This window comes from Mobula hypostoma, chromosome X2 (assembly GCF_963921235.1).
Source record: "Mobula hypostoma chromosome X2, sMobHyp1.1, whole genome shotgun sequence".
NCBI lineage: Eukaryota > Metazoa > Chordata > Chondrichthyes > Myliobatiformes > Myliobatidae > Mobula > Mobula hypostoma.
In genome coordinates this window covers 37,073,190-37,094,097 of record NC_086129.1, presented here as the reverse complement: position 1 = coordinate 37,094,097, position 20,908 = coordinate 37,073,190, and the positions used below count along the sequence as shown (strand labels likewise).

At 41.0% G+C, this 20,908-nt stretch overlaps 1 protein-coding gene across 4 annotated transcripts in view; it reads left to right on the top strand.

Moving 5' to 3' along the window:
* Window positions 1–20,908, top strand: part of ift46 (intraflagellar transport 46 homolog (Chlamydomonas)) — a 36,681-nt gene that overhangs the window by 3,692 nt on the left and 12,081 nt on the right. For all 4 annotated transcript variants that reach the window (XM_063038172.1, XM_063038175.1, XM_063038176.1 and 1 more), the window contains exons 3-6: window positions 1,911–1,999; window positions 17,522–17,634; window positions 19,426–19,500; window positions 20,587–20,680. In XM_063038172.1, the coding sequence (XP_062894242.1) occupies window positions 1,911–1,999; window positions 17,522–17,634; window positions 19,426–19,500; window positions 20,587–20,680 (371 nt within the window). The remainder of the gene's footprint in view (window positions 1–1,910; window positions 2,000–17,521; window positions 17,635–19,425; window positions 19,501–20,586; window positions 20,681–20,908) is intronic.

Sequence of the window (20,908 nt, the reverse complement as noted above, 5' to 3'; positions counted from 1 at the left end):
TACCAAGACACTCAGATCGTCAAGTATTTTACACAGAGTCCCAGCAGATTTTGCTGCAATAATGAATTCCTCTTGTTAAGGTCACTTGACTACTGAGCTTTTCCTCTTTTTTTTTGTTCTTTAAAAGCAGCTGCTTGATATTTCAGCTTGCTTCTGAAACACAGGTTGTCTGCTTCCAGAAAAGACCTCACCACTACAAATTTGGGTAGTATTTAATTCTAGTTTTAATTGAAGCTTTTATACAATTCTGTTAAATATATCCTTAAGAAGAAAGTAGCTCTGCCTCACAGATTTTTATGACTGAAGCTTGGATAGAAGCTATAACTCATCTAATATTCATTTTGTTCAGCTTCTGCAGGATTTCTAGTTGCAGTAACAATGGATTTTCACTGGTATTCTGAGCAGTATTATAGTAATGAAAGCATTAATCTATTTTCATCCTTCTTAAATGTTTTTATTACAATACTGATCAATCATCCCAGCCTCAGGACATCACTGCAGAAATCCCTGAGGCTGAACCTTCTTGAGCTACTTCACAATTTCTTTCATCATCATAAGATCAAAAGTGATAGTGTTCTGTTCCATTCACAACTCATCAGAAAATGAAGCAGCTGCATGCAGTAAGATCAAGACAATATTCAGGTATAGAGGTACAGGCTAACAACTATCACATGACGGAATTAGCAGGTAATGTGCATTTCCAGTGAGGGTAGTCAGTTTAACCATCTGGCCTTGACTGTCATCAAGGCCCCCATCGTCAATATTCTAAAAGTCATCATTGACCAGAAATTCAACTGGAGCAGCTGCCATAAGAAGTAGATCAGAGATCATCATATTGGTCTTTATCTTGAGTCACTCCAAAGCCTTTCCAACATTTGCAAGTAGAAGTCAGGAGTGTGATGAAATACCCTGCACTTGCCTGAATGGGTGCAGTGCCAACAATTGTCGAGAAGCTCAACAGCAGCAAGGACAAAGCAAGTTGAAAGGGCACCCTGCCAACCACCTTACACATTCATCTTCGCTATCACAAACACACAATGGCTACAACCAGCAACTTGCTGTTCCGATGTTATAATTTTCCATGGGCTTGGATAAGCAACACGGAAGATTGTAACATTGGAACAGCGAGTTGCTGGTCTCTACTCTCGTTGTTGCAAGAATGACCTCTCTCTCGCTTGCTGGAGAGAGAGAGAGAGAGCCTGTCTGAGATACCGAAGTGCTGGTTTGTGGACTGTAGTTTGATGGACCCTTTGGTGTTTCTGCTGTTCCTTGCATGGTGGGTGGATGGGGGAGGGGGGGGCTTTTGGGAGGGTTTGCTGCTTCTGCTGGCACAGGTGGGGGGGGGAAACAATGGTTTTTGCTGCTACTTGTGCGGGGGGACAGGGAGCTTTGGGGCTTTGTTCTGTGGGGTTTCTTTGTTTCATGGATGTCTGTGAAGAGGACGAATACGTACTGTGCATCTATAGTGGATACATACTCTAATATTAAATGTACTTTGAAACTTTTATACTGTCTATAAATGCCCTTCTCAAAACAATGAGAATGACAGTGGGTGCATGGGAACTCCACCACCTGCAGGTTTGTCTCACACCATTCTGATTTGGAAATGTATCATTAGTCCTTCATTGTAGCTGGGTCTAAATCCTGGAACTGTTCTGAACAGCATTGTGGCCACACTTTTGTTAGGAGGAAGTCAGCAGTTCAAGAAGGCAACACTGCAATTAGGGATGAACAATAAATGCAAACTTTATCAATGATGCTAATATCCTGATACTGCATCAAAATAATTAAGACTTCTTAATGTGATCTTTTATTCATTCACAGTCATAGCTCTTTTTCTCTTTACAGCAACAGAACTATTGTTTAAGAGATTAAGAGATATTCTGATATTTCCTTCTATTTGCTTTCAGGTGGCCCCAGGTTAAACTTCTCCCAGACCAGAATCATGGCAGATAGTAGCAGCGATGAATATGAGGAAGAAGATGATAGTAAATCGGAGGTAACATATTCATCTGTATTTGTACATGATTATTTCTAGACTATGCTCTCAGGTACACACAAAAACACCGATGTTAAAGGGATGTAAGTGCCTTGTAACTCCCAACCCTTCGTTCACATAAATGAGTATTACAACCAGGGATTTTGATCAATTTAACTGAGAATTTTTATTTGTGACTCACATGGTCATTTTTCACAGTGGAGCCCTAAAAACAGGGGAACTTGTAAAGCTTGAAAAACTGCAGTTCTAAAGTATTCATCTCCCTTTGCTCACTACTTAGTTGAACCACCTTTTGCTGTTATTACAGCCAATAGTCTTTGTGGATAAGTCTCAACTAACCTGGCACAGCTTGAGCAGTTTTGCAAGTAGGAATGGGCAAACCTTGCTCCATCAGGTTGTGCAAAGCTAATGGAAACTTAGCCCAAAAGACTACTGGCTGGATGGTTCCGGTGATGTCATCGTTCAGAATGGCAACTTAAATCAACAGCTCCTCCGGAAAAATGCATATTTTGCCCCATTAATCCATCAAGTATAAGATCTTTTGAAAATATCTGAATTGATAAGGGGGCGAGAATGGGGAGAAAGAATGGAGATAAAAAAGCATCCCTATGGAAGAGAGAGGTGCAGTGTGCGGCTCTCCTACATGTGCACAAGGTGGCGAAGCTGACGCTGGGCCTCGTGCAGGCGAAGCGGCAAATATGATAAGAATTCTGGAAGAGATAAGGGAAGTCCAAAAAGATATAAAGCAGCAACTCAATGATATAAAGTCAGAGCTCGCCAACGTCAATCAGAAAATAGCGGTGGCAGAGACTCGAATTGAGAAGTTGGAAGATCGCGTGCAAAACATGGAACAGATACTAAGTAAGACAATAAAAATATTAAATCAACAAAAAAGTAAATTGCTTGACCAGGAGGGAAGATCACGCCGGAAAAATATCAGGATTTATAATGTTCCTGGAAGGATTGTCGATGATGGACTTTGTAGACAAGCTGCTGCGGGAAGTGCTGGAGATTCCCCAGACTATGGAGATTGAAGTTGAGAGGGCACATCGTTCGCTTGTTCAGCGGCGTCCCAGAGACAGGGAAAGTAAACCGCACTCAATAGTACTTAAATTCCTTCGATTCAAGAGCAAGACGGAGATTTCATGAAGGGCCTGGGATAAGAAGAGGGTGTTTTGGAACGGGAAGTTAATATACTTCAATCATGATTACCCCCTGGCAGTCCTAGAGAAATGGAAGGCATATTCCGAAGCGAAACGAATATTAAAGCAAGAAAAAATTAAATTCCAAACCCCGTACCCTGCTAAACTGAGGGTATTTTACCAAGAAGGGATGCGACTGTACCAGACAGTGGAGGAGGCGACTATAGACATGAACAACCAAGGACTGTTCATTAGTGTGGTCAAACCAAGGGGGAAAGTCTGGCTGAGCAGTTATCCCGAACTGCTTGGGAAATTGTAAGAGAACCTAGAAAGCAGTGGATGGGAGCAGGACGAGAGAGGATATTAGGAAGAGACTGTCAGTTCTCTGAGGGCAGCCTTCACCTCCTCCAGAAGAGCCATAAGGTTTGGCTAACTTTAAAAGTGCTGATAAACTTTTTACTTACTTTGTAAGTAAAAAGTTACTTACTTTTGTTTTTACTTACTTTACTTTACTTATAGGTATTGCAACGGGAGCCCTCAACTCACAGGTAGGAGGGGCTATCCCCCACGGCTAGACTTTTCTTCTAGCCCAACCCAGGGTCATCTAGAGACCCCAGCCTTGGAATCACACCTTCATTACTTTTTTTTATTATTCGTGTTTCTTGGCACTTACTTGTTCAGGGAGTAGATTGATCAAGTTATATTCTGCAAATTTCAATGATATACTAACAGATAAATACACATGGCTAAGGACAAAGTAAAATTCATTTCTTTTAATGTCAATGGGCTGTTGAATCCAGTCAAGTGCAGTAAAATTCTATCAGAAATGAAAAAAGAACAGGCCCATGTAGTATATTTACAGGGAACTCACTTAAGTGATAATGAGCACAGAACATTAAAGAGAATGGGCTTCACTAATTTGTTTTTCTCATATAAATCAGGATATAGAAGAGGAGTTGCTATTCTCATCTCAAGTAAGCTAAATTTTGGAAAAAGTATTCGAAATGGGAGATAAGGAGGGCAGATATATTCTGGTAAGGGGGAATATAGATGGAAATCCAGTTACTTTATTGAATATATACACACTCCCAGGAAGTGATGTTAGTTTCTTTCAGAAAATTACTAGTATTATGGTAACGGAAACAGAAGGCCTCTTGATATGTGGTGGACACTTAAATTTACAATTACAATCAAAGTTAGACTCTTCCAATAGAAAAACTTATGAAACAAAGTCCTTACATAAGAAAGTTAACACTCTTTTTGAGGATGTTGGTCTAATTGATATATGGAGGGACCTTTTCCCCGACAGAAGGGATTACACTCATTATTCTGCCCCCCATTCCGTATATACAAGAATAGACTATTTCATAACATTTGGAAAAGATAGAGACAAAATAATCACCTGTGGAATTGGGACAATAGATGTAAGTGACCATGCACCTATATATTTATCTGTTGATTTTGACCGACAACTAAAGAATACTATTTGGAAACTAAATTCAAGTCTACTCAATGATCCCTATTTTAAGGAACAAATTAAAAAAGAAATTTGTCTTTACTTAGAATTCAATGATAATGGAGAGGTTTCATCTCCCATTCTATGGGATACTCTGAAGGCTGTCTTAAGAGGGAAAATTATTGTGATATCTTCATACAAGAAAAAAATAAGGAATAGAACATTAGAGGGATTACAAAATAAGCTGAAGGAACTAGAAAAAAAACAGAAATTGAGTTTGGCACAGGATACACTAGAGGAAATTTTAAAAAGTTGGAATGAAATTAATAATTTGGCTACACAAGAAATTAGAAAAAAATTAATGTTTCTGAAACAGAGACACTATGAAAGTGGATCTGAATCTATGAAAATACTGGCATGGAAACTGGAAAAAAAAATAGCAGAAAATACAATTCATAGTATTAGGGATCCAAGAACAAAAATGATTTAAAAAAATAAGCTAAGTGAAATTCAAGAAGCTTTTGAAGTATTTTACAAAACTCTATATTCTGAAGTTCCAGGGGGAAGCGTAACCCAAATTGACACCTTCCTGAATTCTTTAGAGTTACCCACTTTAAGCAAAGAACAAAATAAAACGATGACTGGTGACATAACTTAAGCTGAACTAAAAACTGCAATTAGAAGGCTTAGATTAAGCAAGTCACCAGGATCAGATGGATATACGGCAGAGTGCTATAAGGAGTTTAGAAGTGAGTTAATTCCTATTTTACTCCCCACACTGAACTAGACCCTAAGAAAGGCGCAAATGCCACCCAGCTGGAAGGAGGCGATAATCTCAGCTATACCGAAAGAAGGCAAGGATAAAATGGAATGTGGGTCATTTAGACCAACATCTGCCAATTAGAAGAGTTTCTACCCACACTGATACATAGTGATCAGACAGGTTTTATACAATAACGCCAAACACAAGACAATATACGAAGGACACTTCACATTATGGATCATATTAAAAAAATGAAATTGAAGCAATAGTGATAAGCGTGGACGCTGAAAAGGCATTTGATTCGGTTAATTGGAATTTTCTTTACAGAGTTTTACATAGATTTGGTCTACATGACACAATTATTAAAACTGTACAGGCACTATATGACAATCCTACTGCTAGGATTAAAATCAATGGATATTTATCAAATAGTTTTACCCTAGAAAGGGGCACGAGACAGGGTTGTGCATGGTCACCGCTACTCTTCGCATTATACCTGAAACCGTTAGCTCAACACATCAGACAAAGTGAAGATATCAGGGAAATTACTATTAAAGGGACAGAGCATAAATTGGCCTGTTGCACGGATGACATTTTGATCTATCTAGGGCAACCAACATACTCTTTATCTAAATTGATGCAATCCTTTGAACGATATGGCCAATTATCAAGATACAAGATCAACATAGATACAACCCAACTACTTTCATATAACTATAGCCCACCAAGAGAAATTGAAAGTAGATATCCTTGGGCATGGCAAACAGAGTCTGTCAAATATTTGGGCATCATTATGCCAAAAGATTTGGCAAAATTATCAGAATGCAATTATCAACCTATATATAAACAAAAATTAAGGAGGATATAACAAAATGAAACCTAATTCCTTTTCTTGGTCTCAGTTCAAGGATTGAATCTATTAAAATGAATATATTGCCCCGACTACTATCTTTCAGACCCTACCAATAGAGATTAACCAAAACCAATTCAATGAATGGAACAAGATGCTGTCAAGATATATATGGCAAGGTAAAAGGCCTAGGGTTCGTCTCAAAACTTTGCAATTAGCCAAGGAAAAGGGGGGGATGGGGCCTACCTTCTCTTAGAGATTATTATTTTTCAGCACAGTTGAAAGCCGTGATATGCTGGTGTAACCCATCATATGATGCTCAATGGAAAAACATTGAGGAGAGGATACTTTCCATCCCCATACAGGCAATTTTGGCTGATAACAACCTATAAAGTTACATAAATAATATTGATAACCTGTGGGTGAAATGGACTTTAAAGTATGGAAAACTGTTATAAAAGAATATAAACTAGAGAGAGACATTGCAATTCTTAAATGGTGTGCATATGACTCAGATTTTACGCCGAATAAACTGGATGCTATATTTAAGGACTGGGCAGTTAAAGGAATAACAGCTATTTGCAATATAATGAAAGAAGGAACACTGTTCAGTTTTGAAATGCTCAAAGAGAAACACTTATTAGAAAAACAAGACTTTTACCGATATGTACAGATACGACAGTATGTTAATAGGACGGTTAAAAATGTAATCAAGGCAAGCACATGTCTGATAGAGCTATTTAGAAAAGCATTTAATTCAGACAACGGTAGTAAAATCATTTCAAGCGTGTATAAGGGTTTGTCAAATCTTAAAACACATTCGACTTCATACATTAAAACAAAATAGAAGGAAGGAGGGATAATAATATCCGAGGAAGACTGGACAATAATATGGAGGTATCAATGGACGTGTACCAGTTCACAGAAATGGAGGGAGTTTGGGTGGAAAAACTTGATAAGATATTTTATTACACCCTCTCAGAAATCCCATTATAATAGTGACTCCCCTGTTTGCTGGAGAAATTGTGGAAATCAAAATGCAAACCATTATCATATTTTCTGGGAATGCCCCGTTATCAAAGACTATTGGAGTGGGATACATAACGCCCTACAAGACATATTTAAACGTGAACTACCCTTAGAGAGTAAGACCATATATTTTGGGTATGTACCTCAAGAATGGTTGAAAAGAGATAAATATTTAATTAATGTACTGCTGGTGGCTGGTAAAAAGACCCTTACCAGGAAATGGTTATCTCAGGAGAGCCCAACTTTAAATGTATGGATGGAAATTACAATGGACATTTACAAAATGGAGAAGATAACAGCATCTGTTAATCATAAGTTGGAACAATTTTATTCATACTGGAAAAAATGGTTTAACTACATAACACCTCATAGGCCTGATTTTATTCTCACAAGTCAATGAATATGTTGTCTAAAAAAAAATCACTCCCTACTTCGTACATAGTTTTCTTCTTTCTTTCCTCTCCTTTCTATAAGTGTATACCTCAGATAAATATTATGTGGAGATTTGTGACAAATATGTTTATATGATATATACAGGTGTCTCCCGCTTTTCGAACGTTCGCTTTACGACCTCGCTGTTACAAAAGACCTACATTAGTTACCTGTTTTCGCTAACAGAAGGTGTTTTCACTGTTACAAAAAAAGGCAGTGCGCGATAAAAGGCAACGTGCGCCCCGAGCAGCCAAGCTCCTCCCCCGGAACTGCATTTTAGCCGGCATTGCTTAAACACGTGCCTGTGAGCATCTGTGTTTTATGCCGATTTATTTTGAGCATTCGTTTGCAAGATGAGTTCGAAGGTATCAGAAAAGCCTAAAAGAGCTCGTAAGAGTGTTACACAGCGTAAAACTAGACATAATTAAGCATTTTGATCGTGGTGAATGAAGTAAGGACAAAGTGAGTTTGGCTTGTGGAAGTTGATGAAAATGATGTTGAAGAAGTTTTGGCATCCCATGACCAAGAACTGATAGATGAAGAGCTGATGCAATTGGAAGAGGAAAGTATAACAATCAAAACCGAATGCAGTAGCGAATGGACCGAAAGTGAAGTCGTCCAGGAACTGAACGTGAAGCAACTGCGTGAGATTTTCGCTGCAATGATTGCAGAAAAGTACCACTTTAATTTTGAAAGGGTACGTAGGTTTAGGGCATATTTGCAGGATGGTTTGAGTGCTTACAAAGAACTGGATGATAGAAAAATGCGTGAGGCTAAGCAGTCAAGCATACTGTCGTTTTTCAAGCCTTCCACGTCAGCTGCAGCAGACGATGAGCCTCGACCTTCGACATCGAGGCGGGCAGACATAGAAGAAGATGATCTGTCTGCCCTGATGGAAACAGATGACGATGAGATGATACCTCAGTGTCCCACCACCCCAGTGGTCCCAACCTTCGGGCTGCGGACCGATCCATTGCCGCAAAGCATGGAGTGGTGTAGCGGTAGCCAGGACGCACCCAGCACATCTTTAAGAAAAAAATCCAAAATAAACAAGCTAATTAATTAGGTGCTGCCCGGCACGTAAATGTCGGCCCAGATCAGAGGCGATTGCCGATCTTAAAGATGTGCTGGATGCGTCCCGGCCACCACTGCACCCCAGCATGCTTCGTGGATCGGTATCGGTCCACGGCCTGGAGGTTGGGGTCCGCTGCACCACCCCAACCTCCGACAACTCAGCCTAACACACCATCATCAGTGTGCTCGGCGCTGTTTTCCCGATTCTGGTAAGTGATACTACACTGTACATACATTATTTCTACTTTATATAGGCTGTGTATTTTTACATGTTATTTGGTATGATTTGGCTGCTTCATAGCTTAAAGGTTACTGGAGAGAGTGTTTCTGCCGAGAGCGCTTGTGTGAGATTTCATAGGAACGCTCTACCTTCGGATGGCGGGGGAAACCTGTATGTACAGTATCTGAAATACATCTTATGGAAATGTTTGATGAAATACAATAAAAAAATAAATTACGAAAAAAAGACTGTAATAGCTGCTAGATGTGGTTCAACTAAGTACTGAGCAAAGGGGGATGAATACTTTGGAACTGTTGACATTTTCAGTTTGAGAATTTTTTGTTTTTCATGTTTTATAATTACCCTGAAATTTGAGAAGGAGGATCTAAAGTCAGTTGTATCAGTATTACAGAGACATGAGAGAGGAATTGGCCAGAATTGGTTGGAAAAGAACATGGGCAGGGATGATGGCAGAGCAGCAATGGCTGGAATTTCTGGAAGCAATTCGGAAGGCACAGGATATACAGTGGCATGCAAAAGTTTAGGCACCCTGGTCAAAATTTCTGTTACTGTGAATAGTTAAGTGAGTAGAAGATGAACTGATCTCCAAAAGTCATAAAGTTAAAGATGAAACATTCTTTTCAACATTTTAAGCAAGATTAGTGTTTTATTTTTGTTTCGTACAGTTTTAGAGTGGGGAAAAAAGGAAAGGAGCACCATGCAAAAGTTTGGGCACCCCAAGAGATTTGAGCTCTCAGATAACTTTTACCAAGGTCTCAGACCTTAATTAGCTTGTTGGGGCTATGGCTTGTTCACAGTCATCGTTAGGAAAGGCCAGGTGATGCAAATTTCAAAGCTTTATAAATACCCTGACTCTTCAAACCTTGTCCCAACAATCAGCAACCATGGGCTCCTCTAAGCAGCTGCCTACCACTGTGAAAATTAAAATAAATGATGCCCACAAAGCAGGAGAAGGCTATAAGAAGATAGCAAAGCATTTTCAGGTAGCTGTTTCCTCAGTTCGTAATGTAATTAAGGAATGGCAGTTAACAGGAACAGTGGAGGTCAAGTTGAGGTCTGGAAGACCAAGGAAACTTTCCAAGAGAACTGCTCATAGAATTGCTAGAAAGGCAAATCAAAGCCCCCGTTTGACTGCAAAAGACCTTCAGGAAGATTTAGCAGACTCTGGAGTGGTGGTGCACTGTTCTACTGTACAGTGACATCTGCACAACTATGACCTTCATGGAAGAGTCATCAGAAGAAAACCTTTCCTGTGTCCTCACCACATAATTCAGCATCAGAAGTTTGCAAAGGAACACCTAAACAAGCCTGATGCATTTTGGAAACAAGTCCTGTGGACTGATGAAGTTAAAATAGAACATTTTGGCCGCAATGAGCAAAGGTATGTTTGGAGAAAAAAGGGTGCAGAATTTCATGAAAAGAACACCTCTCCAACTGTTAAGCACAGGGGTGGCTCGATCATGCTTTGGGCTTGTGTTGCAGCCAGTGGCATGGGGAACATTTCAGTGGTAGAGGGAAGAATACATCCCAAAGAGGAAGCAGTATTCTAAATGAAAGATGACACAACCATGGCTAACAAGAAAAGTCAAAGCCAGCATAAAAGCCATAGAGCAAAAATTTGTGGGAAGTGAGGGGATTAGGAAGCTTTTAAGAACCAACAGAAGGCAACTAAGAAAGTCATTAAGAAGGCAAGGATGGAATACGAAAGTAGGCTAGCCAATAATATAAAAGAGCATACCAAAAGTTTCTTCAGATACATAAAGTGTATGTGTAACGCTCAGCTCTATCGGCTCGTGTTTATCTAGGGGAAACCCCGTCCGCCGCCCAACCATGTCTGCCGGTTGCGTCGGTTGCTGTGCAATGCCACCTGGTACGACCTCAAACATCAAACATCAGACAGCACACAATGTACACTTCACAGATTACACTTTATAAATCTTACTGGGACTATGAGATTAATAGAGATACAATATAAAAGAAAAAGGCACCAGACTTATCAACGTTCAATTTCTTGGTGCACACAGTTGGAGCTCAAATACCCGGGGTCTTCTCTCTTCACCCTGCGATCCACTCCGACCCCCTTGACTCGCCGCTCGGGACCACCCAAGGTGATGGACCACAGCGCTTCCAGCACGTCCGTCTTCTCCCAGTCTCTCCTGAAAAGCCCACCAAACACACCGGTTCCCAGCTATATGAGACAGTATCACCCCAAAAAAAGAATAACATGGACACCCATTGGTTCATTCCCTCCTTATCGTTATTGCTAACGCAAACAAGCTGCTAGCTGCTAGAAAAAGAATCACTGTCTCAGCAGTTAACATCACAGAGAAACCATTTTAATGATAACATAACAAAGAAGCCATTTTGATTAGCATATGCAGTAACATAAAAGAAGAAACCCCTTGCATATGTGACCCTCAGGTTCGGCTAATGGCTTAACCTAGGGGAAGACAGCCTCCGGATCTGCCAGACTTGAGAAATCTTGTTTGGGTGGATGCTGTGTGATGTGTTCCCTGTTACAAATAAGTACCACGAAATAACAAACAGTTGCCTGGTCATTCTCCATCAATTCCGCCCCCCCCCCCAACACAGGAATCAACTCCCAACCCCATTCCAAGTCCACCCCTTCCTGCGGACTATGACTTCCCCGTTCTGGCATCCTCTCTCTCCATCTTCCGCCGAACAAAAAACTGCAAATACTTTCTCTCAGACAGACAAGAAGAAACAACACGCCTCTCATTGGATGGCACACATTCCAAAGCCCTGTTATCTCTAGTCATAACCCAAACACTGCTGCTACAGAGAAACCATTACATTAGCATGAAACATTACAGAAAGGTCATTACATTAGCAGTGAAACCTTACAGCGCGTTGACATGAGTTAATTCGCCAACCCTTCCTGCAAAGCACAAAGTCCAACTCAGGTGTAAAAGGCAGTGACATAGCTCCCCAAACCAGTAGGGATCAAACTCTATTCCTCCAGTGCTACGTAGGCCAGCCTATCTGGTGGTCTCCTAATTCTCTTGAGACCTTCGTTCCCCCTCATCTAACTCTTCAGGTTCAGACACTACTGGGGATACTTCTGGTCTACCTGGTGAGGCCTCACCTGGCTTATCATTCGTGCCCACCTGCAACTCTGACCCCTCTGTCCCGTGGCCATGCCCTGCTTCAACCCTTGCAGGATCCCGTTACAACCCAGGCTGTCCACAGATAGCACCCCCCTCCCCAACCTCATTTGACTCAGCGGGAGAAGTGCTGGAAGTCTCTTCCTCAGTCATTGGGGAGTTAGCAAAAGGCAGCATATACCACACATCCAGGTACTCATCCTCCGAATCAGTATTCATCTTGGGGGTGAGAGTTGGCTTAACCTCTCCTGCTGTTGGCCCTGCAGTCACTTCGCATTTCTGCAGAGTCCTCTTACTAGGTGTAGGCGCCAGGTTGAGCTCTGGGTCTACCTGCACCTCTTGTCCCAGGGGCAGCAAGTGGTTCCGATGGAGAATTTTGACAGGCCCATTCCCATCGTCTGGTTTCACCCAGAAAACTGGTAGGTGTGACATCTGACTCTCCACCACAAAGGGCATAGCCACCCAGAGGTCAGCCAATTTGTGTTTCTCAGGTAGCCCCAAATTCCTTATGAGGACTCGGTCTCCCGGCAGGAGTAGGGAGAACCTCACCTTTTGATCATACCTCCTCTTATTTCTTTGATTCTGCCTGGCAGCTGCAACCTCGGCTAATTCATAAGCCTTTTTCAGCTCTCTTCTCATATCAGACACATACTTCAGATAAGTCTTCAGTGGTAAGTCCCCCTCGTCAATCCCAAAACAAAGGTCAATGGCCAACCTTGCCTCGCGCCCAAACATCAGATAGTATGGCGAGTACCCAGTAGCTCCATTTCGGGTACAGTTGTAACTGTGGACCAGATGTCCAATATTTTGACTCCACCTCCTCTTCTTGCTGATCTCCAAGGTCCCGAGCATGTCTAGCAAGATCTGATTAAACCTCTCGGTCTGGGGATCACCCTGCGGATGATAGGGCGTGGTTCTCGACTTCTCGACTCCAAGCATGCCCAGTAATTCATGGATGAGTCTGCTCTCGAAATCCCTTCCCCATTCCACTTGGGGAGGCTATAATAAAAGAAATACTTCTCCCATAACACTTTGGCCACTGTGGATGCCCTCTGGTCCTTGGTAGGAAAAGCCTGTGTGTATCTAGTGTAGTGGTCTGTGATGACTAAGACATTCGCCGTGTTGCTGGCATCGGGTTCTATTGACAGGAAATCCATGCACACCAGGTCCAGGGGCCCTGCACTCTGTTAAGTGGGACAAGGGAGCTGCCTGCATAAGCAGCGTCTTCTGCCGTATGCATCGAATGCATAACTTATCGTATTCTTTGAACTCTGACTTCATTCAGGGCCAGTAAAACTGGTCTCTGAGCAATCCATAGGTCTTTTCAATCCCCAAATGTCCAGAATCATCATGAAGTGACTTCAACACAATCCTCCGATACTTCTCCTGCAGAACCAGATTGCAACGCCGAGGTCGGTCCGGGAGTGATGTGACCCGGTATAAGATTTGATTCCGCAACTCCAACCGAGGCCAATCTCTCAGTAATGGAGGCACTGCCGCGTGTTTTGTCTTCCCTGCCTGAGCCATGTCTCCCTTTTTGACCGCTGACCAAATGATACCGATGCCCAGGTCATCTTGCTGAGCCACTGCTGCTTCCCCAGAACTCAATTCCAGCAGCTGATTTGTCTTCAGAGCAGTCAGGTTATAGTAAATTTGGGGAATAGCGTAATCAGAAGCCCCCAATTGATCCACCGCTTGATCCTGCCCCTCCGTTCCCTCTGCCTTCCAGGTGATGGCAAACTGACATATGGCCTTCACCCCTGGCGCAGGAATGCTCTCCCACTCCTCGTCCCTGTCCAGTCCCTCATGCGCCCATCAAGACAAAGCATCAGTATCAATGTTCCTGTTTCTCAGCCGGTACTTCAGGCTGAAAGCATAAGCACTTAACGCCGCCAACACCGATGGCCTGTGGCATCCAGTTTCGCTGAGGTCAGGATATAAGTTAGAGGATTGTTATCCATCTTCACCTCAAATTGGCCCCATAGAGGTAGTCACTCAGCTTATCCACCACCGCCCATTTCAATGCCAGAAATTCCAACTTGTGCGTGAGATAGTTTTTCTCAGAGGGCGGCAGACTCCAGCTGACAAACACAACGGGTCTTAACCCGGTGCCATGATCCTGATACAGGACGCCCCCTAAGCCCTCGCGACTGGCATCAAGGTCAAGTATGTACAGCAATCAGGGGTCCACAAAAGCCAGTACAGGTGCCTGGGTCAGCAGCTCCTTCAGTGACTGAAAGGCCTCTTCACATTTAGCATCCCACCTCTGTCCAAAGGGCTCCGATGGGCTAAGATACTCAACACCCTCCTGTCCTTTTCTCCCTCTCTCTTTCTTCCTCACGGAAGAGTAACCACACAGAAGCTGATTCAATGGGTGACTCACTTTTGCACAGCCCTTCACGAACCTCCGATAGTAACCACAGAACCTGAGGAATGAGCACAGAGTGCTCACAGTCTGGGGTCTTGACCAAGTGGTCACTGCCTCTATCTTAACCGGATCTGTAGCTACTCCATCTATAGACTATGTGCCCAACGTAGCTAACAGACGTTTTGCAGAACGGCACTTGTCCAGAGAAAGTTTTAACCCTTCAGCTTTCAGGCGGCCCAGCACCTTCAATAGCCTCACTTCATGTTCTTCCAAGATGGATCCAAACACTATGAGCTCATCCAGATACACCAATACCTCAAGCAAGTTCATATCCCTCACCGTCTTCTCCATGACCCGCTGGAAGGTTGCAGGGGCTCCCGAGCGTTACATGTAAAAGAGAGGTGAGAATTAATATGGACCGCTGGAAAATAATGCTGCAGAGGTAGTAATGGGGGATAATGAAATAGCAGACAAAATGAATAAGTATTTTGCATCAGTCTTCACTGTGGAAGACACTAGCAGTATGGTGGGAGTGCCACTTGTCAGGGGTCATGAAGTTTCTGAAGTTATCATAACTAGAGAGGAGGTTCTTGGGGAAACTGAAAGGTCTGAAGGTAGATAAGTCACCTGGACCAGATGGTGTACACACGAGAGTTCTGAAAGAGGTGGCTGAATAGATCATTGAAGCATTAGTAATGATCTTTCAAGAATCACCAGATTCTGGAATAGTTTGGGAAGATTGGAAAATTGCAAATGTCACTCCACTCTTTGAGAAGGGAAAGAGGCAGAAGAAATGAACTGTAGGCCAGTTCATCTAACCTCAGTGGTTTGGAAGATGTTGGAGTTAACTCCTCAGAATGAGGTCTCAAGGTACTTGGAGGCCTATAATAAAATAGACCATAGTCAGCATGGTTTCCTCAAGGGAAAATCTTGCCTGACCAATCTGTTGGAATTCTTTGAAGAAATAACAAGCAGGATAGACAAAGGAGAATCAGTTGATGTGTTTGTGCTTGGATTTTCAGAAGGCCTTTGACAAGCTGTTACATATGAAGCTGCTTAACAAGCTACAAGCCCATGATATTACAGGAAAGATCCGAGCATGGATAAAGCTGTGGCTGATTGGCAGGAGGCAAAGAGTGGGAATAAAGGGAGCCTTTTCTGACTGGCTGCCGGTGACTAGTGATGTTCCACAGGGGTCAGTGTTGGGACCAATTCTTTTTATGTTATATGTCAGTGATTTGGATGATGAAATTGATGGCTTTGTTGCAAAGTTTGCAGACAATATGAAGATAGGTGGAGGGGCAGGTAGTTTTGAGGAAATAGAAGGGCTACGGAAGGACTTAGTTTAGGAGAATGGTAAATAAATGGCAGATGGAATACAGTGTCAGGAAGTGTACGGTCATGCACTTTGGTAGAAGAAATGAAAGGGTTGACTATTTTCTAAATGGAGAGAAAGTACAAAGGAACATGGGAGTCCTTGTGCAGGATTCCCTGAAGATTAATTTGTAGCTTGAGTCTGTGGTGAGGAAGGCAAATGCAATGTTAGCATTCATTTCAAGAAGAATAGAATATAAAAGCAAGGATGTAATGTTGAAACTTTATAAAACACTGTTGAGGCCTCACTTGGAGTACTATGAGTAGGTTTGGACCCCTTATCTTAGAAATGATGTGCTGAAACTAGAGAGGGTTCAAAGGAGGTTCACGAAAATTATTCCAGGATTGAATGGCTTGTCATATGAAGAGTGTTTGGCTCTGGGCCTATATTCACTATAAATCAGAAGAATGAGGGGTGACCTATTTGAAACCTATCAAATGGTGAAAGGCCTTGACAGAGTGGATGTGGAGAGGATGTTTCCTGTGGTGGGAGAGGACCAGAGGACGCAGCCTAGAATAGAGGGATGTCCTTTTAAAACGGAGATATGGACGTATTTCTTTAACCAGAGAGTGTTGAATCTGTGGTATTCTTTGCCACAGGCAGCTGTGGAGGCCAAGTCTTTATGTATATTTAAGGTAGAGGTTGATAGATTCTTGATTGGTCAGGGTATGAAGTGATACGGGGAGATGGCAGGAGATTGGGGCTGACAGGATGAAATGGCAGAGCAGACTCAGAAGGGCCAAATGGCCTAATTCTGCTCCTATATCATGGTCTTATGGTCAATTTTGAAATTCTCCAGTGCAAGAAAACCACATGCAGGAGGTGGAAACAACATTTTTCTTATAGCAACCTTTGTCCTTCCCGGGACTTCACAAAGAACTTTATAGTCAATGAAGTAGACTTCCTGTCATTGTTGATTGGAGCACTTTCTTCTGTCATTGTCATTATGGACTTCACCAAAGAATTTGACTTATTAAAAGTTTGAGGAGCTGGGCCATCTAGGCCATTAATATTCTAAACTCCATTATTGTACTGTGCTAACTGGACTAAACTGGGATTGTGTTAGGGCTACCTTTGATTAGCACCTTGTAAATTAGAGAAAAGGAGAAGTCTAACAGGATTCCAACCCTTAACCTCGGTTTGGCCATATTTTGTTGCAAATGTTGCTTACATGTAAGGACATTAAGATTGGGGATCACTGATACTCGGCTCTTATTTCTTCTGCAATCAAGCTGCCTTCTGATATGCTGCTGTCACAATTTGAAAATCATCAACTGAGTGCAGTATCAAAGAATATCACCTTCAAAACAACCCCATGGAAAGATTTTTTTTTGTTTTCCCCTGCTCAATAGAAGAGAGAAACTGCCAAATGGCACAAAATCCCTCAAAAAAAAATACTGTAACATGCCACTAAGAATGAAGGTGCATAGGCTTGGCATCAAGAAGTCCTGTACCATCTCCCATGCCTTCATACCCTCCTCCCCACCCCCCCAAACAAAAGGATCTTAGCAAAATTTAGCTTTGATTCAAATTCCTGTATTTCTAGAGAGGGTGAAGCTGAGTATATCTCAATTTTCCTGTAATCAATATACACTTCAGTACTTAACAGCACAAACAGCCAAGTTATTTCTTCTTGAACATGGGCAGTCTTAACTTGTATCTAACAGGAGAAAAAGGAGGACTCAAAGTCCCTGCAGCAGGGGTTCGTTGAGGATGAGGAGGAAGATGAAGACTCAGATGACACAGAATCTGAAGAAGAACATGGAGCACCACCAGAAGGGTGAGTCAGGCCAGAAGTAAAACAGAAATTAAAGTCAAAGTTGTTTCCTTCATAACTGCTTATGAAATCTCAAGGCAAATCACTGATCAATGTTGATCTAAGGTATATTTTCTACCAAAAAAAAATGAGGAATTGATAAGATTTATGGGAGAAGATTAAAAAGGTATTGTGGAAAGTATTAAGCAGGTATGGAGTAATCAGAGACAGAATTCCTAGAGGGTGGCAGGTGGATTGGTAAGTGACTGAATGTTCTGCTAAAAATGACAGGGAGAAGAATAAGGATACACACAAGAGGCTGTAGTCAGAGTACATTTGAATGTGGCAGAAGCTCAGCTATGGGGAGACATCATTTAGGGAAGACGAATATTTTAAGCTGGGAAGCTCAGGAGGTAAAGTGGGATCAGTGTAGACCATAAGGGATTGGCTGAGAATTTTTTTTATGTGTGATAGGCTGTGTCTCATATCAGTCAGTATTTATGGATTTTGTAAAAAGTCCTGCCACTGACGCTGTTCCATGCTTGTGGACATTTGACTTCATTGGGAAAATGGGCTACTATTTGTTATTGCTATAGGCAGCACTATTGAAGATACTACTTACTGAGGAATTTGCTTAATTAATACTTATTACATTGTAATACCTACTGCTGATTTAGTTAAATTTCATTTGGCTGTTCATACTATTCACAATTGGTTTATTTTTTTCATATTTGCATTCTAATATTTTTATCCCACAGTCCGTATAGCGGTAAATTGCAGTCAAGTTTGTAAATCTGGAGGTCATTATGGGGTTTCAGTAAAGCCTGTGCTGTCAAAGCTGTTGGTTACTGTGGTTGATCTTCACAGAGAAAGAGACTGCTATTGTATTCTTATTTTCTACTGTCACTATTCCAATGATGTATGTTTGAGGTTATTTACAATTTCACTGGAAATAGTGGTTTAAAAAAAACAACTCAATGCCACTCCTATGTTAGCAGCACATTTGTCTATCCAACTATCTGATCAGCATGTTATTAACAGTAAAGTTAACCTGACTAAAATAACTAGCTATTGCCATCTTCTAGATTTTGTTTTATTATTAGCACTAACCATGTTGTTAGCAGACTTCATTTTTAATGTGTGCCTTTACTTGGCAAGTGTCCATGATAATAGGAGCAAGTCTCAGAGCCCAGTGGTTAAGGGTGATGTGTATTGAGGATTTCAGCATATTAAAGTGAACTGGCAGTGCAGAGATAATCAATTTTCTATTGTGGAAGACATGTTCTTAAAAACAACTCTAATTGCAAGTGGTAGAAATTTGGAATTTTTGTTTTCAAAAGCGATCGATGCAAGGACAGTTGTTAATTTTAAACATAGGACTGATAGAATTTTTGATAACCAAAAGGTATGGGATAAAAGATGAGAAATTACATTCGGTCATAGATCGGCCTTGATCTCATTTCTTAGTGGAAAAGGCTCACAGAGCTGAACAGTCTGCTCCTGCACTGCTTCATCACTTGCAGGTGGATTGGTAGGATTTGTGTCTATAAATATGTCACTAAACTACAAGTCAATAGACTATTTATACTAGTTAAAAGAAGTGTTAATTATGTGGAAAAATTAGCCCTCATTTAACAAAAGCTTTTAATGTTAAATTCTGATCGGGTTTTTAAAGACATTTCCTCAATCACCTGTTTTCTGAGTTCTGTCTTCATGGTAGAAGCTTCATTGTGGTACCTTTCATCTGGGATGAAGTTGTGTGATGTCCTGAATGATTAAATCATTGTCTATAGTATTGATTTATTTCTCTTTCAGTGCATATGACCCTGCAGATTATGAGCACCTCAATACTTCTACTGAAATAAAGGCGCTGTTTCAGTATATCACACGGTAACAATCTGCAAATAATTTATTCAATTTAAGTATGTGTGACTCTGGAGATGTTTTTATATTCTATATTAGTCTTCAGTGAAGACTCTTCCACCCTTCTGTTTTTTTCCACAACAGCTGTCAAGCAGAAATTGGGCTGGTAAATTTAGATGCAGCTCCTTGTATTCATGTAAAGTGAATTTCCAATGCCTATTCAATTTGGCAGCAACAAATGGTTGACCTACCGTGTACCTATATAGCATGTATCTTAACACACTAAAAGACAATGCTACATTTTCTTCATTTGCTGAATACCTCTTCAACATGTTCCGCATTATCTTCTTGCTTGTATTATATGTTGCTAGCATCCTCTATAGATGGCTGTTGTGCACCTCCGCAGCATGTACTTAACTTGCTGTGTATGAGTTGTTCACCTGCTAAAATTTGCACTACTCAGAGACTGCTTCCTTCATCGAGTGGGAATAATGATCAATCATGATCATCTTGAGTAAGCCATGCATCTCTCAGAAGCCAATAAAAAGTTTTCTTTTACCCTTGTTAACTTTAGTTTTCCTTAGCTTCTCTGTAGGTATTTCCTCACAAATTAGACCTCTAACTCTTTGTTTCTATCGATCTCATAGCATTAAAGGAAAACTGAACAGATCATGTGCACAACCATTGCAATTAGCAGTTGCTTAATGAGATGTATAAGGAGAATGCTATTATCAAAATTAACATAATAATTTACGGATACAGGCAATTTGCCTTAACTTATCTGTGCAAGTGCTTATGCCGACACAATCTCTACCTATCTACTACACATAACCTTATAATTCCTCTTCTTTTATATACAAGACTTACAAAAATACTACCAGGAAAGATTTATCAGGCTGTAGCTTTTTCCTTTTATGTGATAGAGATCACTGGATATGGAACAGAAAGAAATTCATGCAAAGCAGAAACATTACACAGATTCATTAAACTAATTGGATATTTTTGTGCTACTTAGATTTTATATACTGTTTCATATTTATTGAGCTCCCTCTTAAATACATTTCTGTTAAAGAAATCTTAAGAAGTGATTTTGAGTTTGTTCATGTTTTACAGGTATACTCCACAGTCTATTGAGCTGGATCACAAACTGAAGCCGTTCATTCCTGATTTCATTCCTTCAGTGGGAGATATTGATGCTTTTTTGAAGGTCAATAAGTAAAATGTTAATTGTATTAAAATGCATACCTTTCTCCTTTATTCTTGCTTTTCTAAGTTCGTTATAACTTTTGATATTTCATCTATTCAAGCTATTTTCTTTCCTTGAAATTTAATTTTCATTTATTCTGAAACACAGCAAACAAAAAAAACATGCTAGTTAGCATATTAACATAGTCACAGAACTCAGTTAAAGTTGGCTGTGTTCACCTATGGGGAA